Genomic DNA, 9,956 nt, shown 5'->3' with positions numbered 1-9,956 from the left:
AACAATTCAAGTGCATTTCGGTTCTTCATATTTCTGTGTGAGTGAGTTTCGAGTTTCTAGTGTTTGTATGGATGATGGTTGGCTCCTAGCCCGTAGCCATGGTTCATACAACACTCCATCATGTCTAGATCGAGACATGGTCAATCAAATGGCCATTGGAACGACCCAAGACAGTAAAACAAGTCAATACATCACACTACACAGAAAGTTGTATTCTCGTTTGGGTGCTGTAATTGTCCTAGGTGTTTGCTAGGGTTGTGGTTGGCTTTTAGCCCTTAACCATGGTCCAAGCCATGCCTTAGGATGTTGGTAAGAGTCTTTGGTCGGTGGTTAAAGCCAACGGCCATTTGTTTCAGATTTGTACACCAAATACACACAGCAGCTACTGCTGCAAATTTTTGTTTTTGACAGCAAGTTCAGTTTTGTTTCAGAGGTCATGTTTGAGTTCTTGGTTGGCTTTTAGCCCATGGCCTTGAACTGGACACTACCTTAATGAGTTAGGAAAGTCGTGTTTTTAGCCGTTTGCGATTTGGTCGAGTTTAGAGGTCGTACGAGAATTTACGGTGAAAGGAGCCAAAATGACTCTCGAAAGAGTGTTTTATGTTTTTGAGTTCCATTCACCTATTTTCATGTTTTACAGTTATTATGCATATTTTTCAGTATGTTTGGGGTATTTTTCATCATGGTTAAACGTCGGTTTAATGTTGGTTCGATTTGGTACGAAGCCATGATTGAAAATTTAGATTATTGATCTTAATCGTCTCGTTTTTGGGTTAGTTGTTAAGTTTTTGTCAAGTTAAAATTATTTGCATGTGTCACATATTAGAATTAAGTCGCAGCAAGCCTGGGAGCGATCCAACTCATCCGGTAAAAATAAGGTTTTAATTATATTACGTGCATAAAAATATAAAATGTTTATTTTTGAGATATATGTGATATGTCTTGTGGCCACCTTACGCTTATGGGTTTGGAAGTCGGTAGGCGCAACCGAGGACCTCTCCACCCGGTGACTTACGACCGGTTTATGATTATGTATGGGTACGGACATCCAGTCCATGGGCTGTGATTGATCTCTACCGCCCAGTATACTGTGGTTTAGTCTGATCAGGCGCTTACGTTATGTTATGGGCCACTTGCTTAGAAACATTATCTCTACCAGAAAATTATGATATGACATGACAGAGCTCTATTGAGCAAAGCTTTTACGTATGATTTTCAGATATGCACGTAGTTATAATTATTCATGATACGATTTTCACCATGCGCTTTACGATACTATATTTTTATGTTGCATGTGATTTTATGATATATTTACTTGTTATTCACAATATATACATGTTGAGTCTTTAGACTCGCTAGACTTGATTGTTGTAGGTACTGATGAGGTCGAGACGGAGGGCGTAGACCAGTGAGCGATCTTGTGGCAGCAGTAGTAAACCCGAGGACCTCATGTTTTAATTTATGAACCTTTTATTATTCAAACCCAGTTTTAATACGTTGGATTATTTTTAAATTGTTGTTTGAAAACAATATTTGCTTCCGCTGTTATTTTAAAGTTAAAATTATTTACATGTTTATTTTATAAATTGGGCAAGTTATTTATTTATTTAGAAAATTTTTAATAATTCCGCAAAATTTTAAATACGAAATACGGGCCTTGACAAAATCATTCCATTTCGATAAATGAGCTGAGAAATATGATTAAAATACAAGAACTAGTTAAACTGAGGTGATTGATATTTTCGTTTTTATCAGCTATATTTTTCGACTAATATTTCGTGTAGATAACATTCGAACCAACTGAACTGTTGTGAAATATGACTTGTGACAAATTGAGTTTTCTAATAAATAGTTTTGGCGACTGGTCATTTGCATCACCGAGGTCTGAGTTATGAGATATCATCAAAATACTTCTGATTGTCAGAAACTAATTTGTGTTGTAATTATATTTCAGTAACCTTTCACTTCTAATTTGACATCTATCAACTACACACTTAATAAATATGTTAGCAACAAAATAACAAGTTTTGTTATCATCAAAATCAAAATTATTATTAATATGTAAGCCAACAAAGATAATGCTAAAAATGAAAAATTATATACAATAAACGAGACTATTGAAGGATTTCTTTATATTTGTTACCTTGTCATCCTGAAAATTTAGGGGAAATCGGAGACAACGTTAGAAATATTCAACAAATCTTTATAAGTTGATTAATTTCAAGCCACAAATATGATTTATAATCAATGTTTGTTTCTTTGTTCTATTTAACTAAAAGATAGAAGTTTTGACTATCAAAAGACTAAACCATTAATTAATTTTTTTATTATGACACCCGAAGCTGAAGAAGACGAGGAGTGATCATTTGTGCCAAGAAGTTGCACAAACAAAAAGCGACTTCTGGTAGAATTTTAAGCGAAAAAGAACACGAATGAACCGATCTCACACTGAAATGAGAAGAATTCCAAAGATGTGCATGTATGAAACTATATAGTTGAGAAAAACATAAAAAATTTGATAAGTAATACTCATACCAACAAGATGGATCCTCTTTTCAGAAGCTCGTCACTTAAAAAATTTAAATTTAAACATGATTGACTTGAGACAATTCTGAGATAGGTGACCCCTTGAAAAGTTTCTCATGTAGTATATGAATGAGGACATAATATCGCTGTAAAGACTTGTTTCAGTACAACGGGGACAAATATGAGGCATTGTAGAATCGTATCAGAGACGATCTCTCATACTACAATTTGGTTCGGGGAAGAATTAAGCGGAAGCTAATGGGCACGTGATGCTCGGAGCTGAGGAAGGAGATGAGTGATCCCTGTGGCCGAGGGGTTACACGGACAAAGAGTGGCTCCTGACATGCTTCTAGGTAAAGGAGAATATGAATAAACTGATTTCACACAACTTGAAAATTCAATAATTAAGCATGCTTGACTTGTGACAATTATGAGATGAGTGACCTCATTAATCGAATGTAGGACTTTCACATTACACATATACTTTAATTTAAATATAAATAAAATTATATTTATTTTATTAGTGTGTCAAAAGACAAAAACTTGTGTGAGACGGTCTCACAGGTCGTATTTTGTGAGACATATATCTTATTTGGGTCATCCATGAAAAATTATTACTTTTTATGCTAAAAGTATTACTTTTTATTGTGAATATCGGTAGGGTTGAACCGTCTTACAGATTAAGATCCGTGAGACGATCTCACAAGTCACATGAGGCTCACTCGTGTTATAATATATTTTAGTTGTGTATATTGAATGATTCAAAAATCAGATAAATAATTGATTAAAAAAATTAAACCATGATTGTTTGAAATGATTAAAAAAATGACTTTCAATGTTCAATATTTGGAAAATATTTATTATATAATTGAAATTGTATATATATATATATATATATTTGTATAATATTGTATAATACACAAAATTGTTTTCAGACATTGCTTCTATCTAATCTTACTATAATAATAGCCAAATAATAAATATAGATAGATAGATAGATGATTGCTTAACACATTTTCTTGATTTGCAAAAATAATTAATTGCTAAGTAAAAAATAAGCAAATAAATTGAAATTTAACGCCTCTCTTCCCCTTCATTCTGATCTCTGTCTCTCTCTCACACTCAGTGTAAGAGAGTTGAAGGGCAAGGGAGCTGTGTCATCATTTGCCTCACAACAACGAATTAGCTATCATTCTCCGCACCCCAACTATAGATCATTTGATGAAAAATAGAGAAAAAAAAAAGTTCGATTGGTTGTTGTTTTTTTTTTTTTTTTTTTTTTTTTTTTTTTAATTTTTTATTTCTTGAAAATCGCTCCTCATTAATTTCGCTTCTTTCTCCCTCGTGAAATTCACCGTTATCTACTTAGATTTATCAGTTCATTTATCCCTTTTTCATAGGAATCCCACATGCTCTTGTCGCGAAATTCCCCACGTATTTCTATGCTATAAATTTTCGTTTTAAAAATAAAAATATTTTTTTTCTCCAATTTTCTTGGGCAATTGGGTTTTGTTCGAAACTCGCTGATGTGATGTGCCACAAAGTTTGAATCTTTGGCCAGCCCACATTTCAAATTTCACAACACAGGGAGGTACACATGTTCTTGTGGTTACAGACCACTGTTTGTGAAAAGAATGTGTTATACTAGTGACTTGAATCCGTGATGAATTTTTGGCGTCGGAAATGAGGGTTAAATGGAGGGGGTTAGATCGGAGAGATTTGTTGAAAAATCGCCGCCGCTACAGGGGCATGTTACGCCGAGGACGAGATTGCAAGTTTGGTTTATTAGGGTGTGTTCTAGCATTTTGATATGGACGTGTTTGGTTCAACTTGTTACGGTTGGGGAGCTGTGGCACCCCCATTTGTTGGGCGGAATTCCGGGTTTCACGAAAATGTTGATTCGCGTTGAGGGATCATTACCTTCTTCCCCTCCGCCTCTAGTTCCTGCCAGTGAGTAGTCTCTTTTAGGTCTAATCGGGTGGATTGCGGTTTCTGAGTTGGTGCATTGTTTGTTTGTTACTTGATTCTTTTTAATGAATCTGATCTGTGGTTGCTTTGCTATGTATGCAAGAGCTGCAATGTAGAATTGCGTTGAGAGATTATTGCATGTAGAAGAAAAGGAACTATATTGTTGGTGGCCTGTTTTTGTAGAATCTGAATTCTTCATCTGTCTATTTTCGCTTTCACGCTATCTCGTGATTTTAGTTGTTTAGTCTTTAGTAGAATTGTGAAGAGGGATTGTTTAGTGTTATAATTGATGTGGACGCCATACTTCTATGCTAATTGTTAGATATTTAGAATGTAGTATCAATGTTGCCTTCTCTTCATTACGATCCTACCGCGAACCAGGAATTGTTTTAGTTTGGTATTTTAGAAAATTAGGAACTGATGGACTATCACCAAATTAATAGTTTCTCTAGTTCTTTTTGGATCTTGGGTTTTACCTAGGAAGGGGACTAGTGAAACAAAATTAAAAAAAATTAATGTCCTCTTATGAACTTTTTCTCCTATTCCAGAATTCTTAACTTCGCCATAATTTCACAGCAAAAAGTGGGTGTATTCATTTTTCTCTGATGAAGTTTATTTGTATACTGTTTTCATGTTTTCAAGTAGCCGCATGATTTCATACGTTGAAAACCACCTCACATATTCTTGTTTCCGGTCTCCCTATCAGCATTTAGAAGGATTTAAAATTTTAAATGTGGTTTGAATTTCTATGTGGCATAGTAACATGTCATCAAGATAAATTTGGTTAGATGCAAGCTGTTTAACTCAATATAATTTCTTGAAGGAAACTACAAAAGCAATGGTTTTTTAAAAGTCTCTTGCAATGGTGGCTTGAATCAAATGCGATCCGCAGTGAGTTTTATACTTGTCTTTCTCCATATTTAACTTATTATGTTTCCTTTGGCTAATTAGCTGCCTGAATTATCAGATTTGTGATATGGTAATTGTTGCCCGGATTTTAAATCTTACATTGGTTGTTCCTGAGCTTGATAAGACATCATTCTGGGCTGATCCCAGGTAGATATCATGAAACGGAGTATTTGTTTTCATATCTAGTTCATTCACACATTTAGAAACTAAGTGGTTTATTGTGCAGCAATTTCGAGGATATTTTTGATGTGAGACATTTTATTGATTCATTAAGAGATGAAGTTCGAATTATCAAGAGGTTACCAAAGAGATTTGGCCTGAGATATGGATATCAACCACTTGTGATGCCTCCAGTTAGCTGGTCAAGTGAGCAATACTACCTGAAACAGGTCAATATAGCTTGTATTATCACAAAATGTTTTTAGTTTCAGTTCAATCTTTTAATAAACCATGCGAAACTGGAATGTATTTGTTGTTTTCATTGTTAGGTATAAAATATCAGAGAGCTATGTTATAAATATGTCCTTTGACATCTCTGCAATGGTTATTTTGACATTAATTTTGGTTTTTATCTCATCTATGCGTGCTATAGCAAAGGGAAACAAAGTGATTTCTTTTTTGGAGATGTTTCTTGTTAAATAGGATCAGTTGCAAGCAAATGCTATTCTGAAGCAAGTGATCAGCTGAAAATTATTTTGATTTGAATATTCAAAAGTTGAAAATAGGAACACTGATTTCACTTTTCGGTTTGTTTATTATAAACTTTAATATGGAAGCTCTTTATGTGATCAATTAATGACCCATGAGCTTCTTTAACAGCATATCAACTTTATTTCCAATCTCAAAATTTTTGTTTATGCAACCATAGAAAGTGTTTTTTGGATTTAGTTCAATTTCAGTGTTCGATTTTCCTTTAAATCTGATGTGATTGTGCCATGTACCAGAAATTAAGCATATGTGAAGGTAAGAGGGAAGGGCTGCATTTGGGTTGTTAAATATCACATATTAGCAGAGAGAAGAAATGTCGAGATAGGAACAACGAACAAAAAATTGAAAGGAAAAACAAATAAATGAACACACACTGAAAAGGAAATGAAAAGAGAAAAAACACTGCTGGCAGGAAAATTCCTTTTACTTATGAAAGCTCTAATACGATTACGAAGCATGAACACAACGCACATGTATATAGCGTCTTAGAGCTATGTGAATTACAACTGAATTCCCCAAATACCTTTATTATAATTTCTCTGTGGTTGTCGCCTGCAGTACAGTTCATATTCCATTTGTTTGTCTTTTCAAACTCTATCACATGTTCCTTCTAAGGCTTACGAAATGGGGCGCATGATTGCTTAGAAAATTTAAGCTCTGTTTAAAATTTGATCAGCACATCTTATATCAATGTTACTTGAAGAGATGTAATTTCTGTCTCGTCATGTGTTTCTTAGTAATCTTTTCACAAATCAGTTATTTGTTGGAATTATTCATTTTTATATACACCATACAGCTTCTGCCTCTCTTTGAAAAGCGCAAGGTGATTCAATTCAACCGAACAGACTCACGGTTGGCAAACAATGGGATCCCTCTGGAGCTCCAGAGACTTCGATGTCGTGTCAATTTTCATGCATTAAAGTTTACGCCTGAGATTGAGGCCCTGGGAAACAAGTTGATCCGTATTATTCAACAGAAGGGACCTTATTTAGCATTGCATTTGAGATATGAGATGGACATGCTGGCTTTCTCGGGTTGCACTCATGGCTGCACCAATGGAGAAGCAGAGAATCTCAAACGACTGAGGTAACTGCTTCTATGAATTTAACCATTATCCAGTCATTATTCATGGATATGCTTATGAGAACAAAAGATTTGTTTCTATAACATCTGTTTCATGGTGATAGAAAAATTCACTTTTTAAAACGCATTAATGATTTAATGTACCTGAGTTTCTTGTTTTGATAAAGAAACTAATACATATATCTATCGGAAATTTCTCTAAAAGTCGAATATAATACTATCCCGATAATGGTCACAATACTTGGAATTGATCTTTCTCCACTTGTGCAATATTGCCATTATACTGTCTTATGTAGCTAATGCATTTTTTAATACGTGTTTTCCTACTTGAACTTAAATCCCATGAGGCCCCTGTAATCAAGGCCTCATGTAGACGAGCTTTATAATATCCCAAACCGTAATATATTGCAGAACTGTTTATGGGCCTGGCTTGAATTTTTTCACAAACTGAGTTTTGACGGGGTTTTTTCTACTACCTGATAGAGAAAGATTAACAAATGGGTAAGTTTGGCAGGATTTTGAAAAGAGAAAAAGTCACGCGAGCTTATGATTTACAGTCTTGGACTTTGTTAATACTTAATACTATCAAAATACAGGGTACTCCCATACTTTAATACTTCAAGATTGCTATTTTTTCATCCAACAATGAGCTTTCTAATATTTTACATGTTGTCGATTATGAAACGTTTAAATTCATTCATCTGATTTTGTTTCCAGACCACCCTGATTAAAGTTCTCCAGAAATAAGTATGGCATTCATTTCCATCATCTTGTCAATTTAATCACTTTCATGGTCGGTAGATGGGTGATTTTACCATCCTAGGAAATTAAACAACCTCCTTAGGATTCAGTACCGTTGGAGTGGTTATATATGCTTATTAATAAGTTTAATTTAGTCCAAGATCAGCCATATCTAGTTGTGGCAGCTGCAACTTTGATCTCCTTTCCTCTCTCTTTCCCAATGTTTTTTTTATTTTACTTGGATTGGTTTTTGGTTTTATCTAGTTGTTTTTGCTTCAGAGGTCAGGCCCGACTCTCTCTCGATACCTAGTTCTATTATTTATACAAGTCTGGACTGCCTCAACTCCAGTCTTAAGGTTTTTAAGTTTAAAGAAAACATAAAAATTGCTTTTTTTAGTGTTCAATTTAGGCCACTCACATGGGAATAAAGAACGTAGATATATATGATGCTCGTTTTGGTATGGTGATGTTGATGATACAAATCTTGATGCATAAACTATGATAATGGAATTTCCTAGCCTACTTCTCTTATTTTTAGGGCTTTTAACAATGTAATTTTGTAACTTGTCCCATACCTTTGTCTCCTGCTAAAAGTTGGCAATTGGGGTTCTCCAAACGTCCCTTCCTCTCCTTTGTTTTAGCCGCCTCCTTTGATTTCTTTTCATCATTCTTGATTCAGGTACGCCTTTCCTTGGTGGAGGGAGAAAGAAATAGTATCAGAAGAGAAAAGATCTCATGGCTTATGTCCTCTCACCCCTGAAGAGACAGCTTTGGTTTTGCAAGCATTGGATTTCGATAAAAAGATTCAGATCTATATTGCATCTGGTGAAATCTACGGTAGTGAAAGGAGACTTGCAACACTAAGAGCTGCCTTTCCGAGGATTGTGAGTCATGTCATTTTCCACATCCTTTTTTCTCCATGTGCCTATCGAAATTAGTGATCATATGAGATAGTTAGGGGGAGTCATTTAGGTTGCACTTGATTTAAAGCGACAGATTTGATTTCGGGAAGGATTTCAAATACATCAAATCCACCACAATTACGATTGAATTTGCACAACTTAATATGAAGTGGATTTAAAAGCCAATTGAATTTTGTCCATTAAAGCAAGACAATTAATATGAAATACATCTTCTTAAATCCAAGCACAACCTTAACAAAAAGTAGAACATGGTTTGCCGTTTGTGCTCTTTATCTGTCGTTAAGTTCTTTGTTTGACTAAATTTTACCATCTCTATAATACAGTTGAAAAAGGAAATGTTGCTTGATCCTGAAGATTTGCAGCAATTCCAGAATCATTCGTCTCAAATGGCAGCTCTTGACTTCATGGTTTCTGTTGCCAGCGATATTTTTGTTCCCACTTATGATGGAAACATGGCAAGAATCGTGGAAGGTCATCGTAGGTAACCAGTTTGAACTTTGAGATAATGGATATAATACTTTTAATGAGATTAATCTTTTAAACCATCTCCAAAGATATTTCTCATCCCATCTTTGGCAGGTATCATGGGTTCAAAAAGACCTTCCAACTGAATCGTGCCAAACTTGTCGAATTGTTGGATTTACGTCAAAATGGAACTTTATCGTGGGACGATTTTTCCTTTGCTGTTCGGCAGGCTCATGAAAAAAGAACGGGTCAGCCAATTCGTAGAAGGGTTATTTCGGACAAGCCTAAAGAAGAAGATTATTTCTATGCAAATCCTCAAGAATGCCTATGTGAAGGTATGAATTGTGGATACTCATCGAGTCCCGGCAATACAACCACAGTATAGTCCGGTGAAATATGTCTGAAATTTATTAGATATTGAGTAACTCGACCTGCATACGTGCCTGTAGTGGTGAGATGAAAGAAATGATATCCTCTTTTATAAGCCAAGCTAGGTATGGATATGGACAGCACTTGTCGTGCATTTTAGGAAATTGCAAGATGTTTAATTGAAAGGTCTTGCCGAGGAAAGTGAAGATGTGGGCTTCATTCGAGTTCGGATAACAATGGAAGAAGGGAAAAATGAGAAAAAAA

At 35.0% G+C, this 9,956-nt stretch overlaps 1 protein-coding gene across 1 annotated transcript; it reads left to right on the top strand.

Moving 5' to 3' along the window:
• The first annotated feature begins 3,634 nt into the window (after positions 1–3,634).
• Positions 3,635–9,931, top strand: LOC140981110 (rhamnogalacturonan I rhamnosyltransferase 1-like). Its single transcript, XM_073447371.1, has 8 exons — positions 3,635–4,476; positions 5,318–5,385; positions 5,462–5,550; positions 5,630–5,792; positions 6,908–7,197; positions 8,615–8,819; positions 9,182–9,339; positions 9,438–9,931. Exons 1-8 carry the CDS (start codon positions 4,221–4,223, stop codon positions 9,706–9,708), a joined length of 1,500 nt encoding a protein of 499 aa, XP_073303472.1. The 5' UTR covers positions 3,635–4,220; the 3' UTR covers positions 9,709–9,931.
• Positions 9,932–9,956: the final 25 nt, after the last annotated feature.

The sequence above is a fragment of the Primulina huaijiensis genome, chromosome 7 (genome assembly GCF_012295235.1).
Source record: "Primulina huaijiensis isolate GDHJ02 chromosome 7, ASM1229523v2, whole genome shotgun sequence".
NCBI classification, from domain to species: Eukaryota; Viridiplantae; Streptophyta; class Magnoliopsida; order Lamiales; family Gesneriaceae; genus Primulina; species Primulina huaijiensis.
Note: the sequence above shows the minus strand (reverse complement) of the source record. Positions and strands in the feature narration are given on the sequence as shown.

Coding starts and splice junctions, on each gene's coding strand:
- LOC140981110 (XM_073447371.1), top strand. CDS start 4,221: ATGGAGGGGGTTAGATCGGAGAGATTTGTTGAAAAATCGCCGCCGCTA. Junction 5,793..6,907: donor AGCAATACTACCTGAAACAG/GTCAATATAGCT, acceptor TACACCATACAG/CTTCTGCCTCTCTTTGAAAA. Junction 9,340..9,437: donor ATCGTGGAAGGTCATCGTAG/GTAACCAGTTTG, acceptor CATCTTTGGCAG/GTATCATGGGTTCAAAAAGA.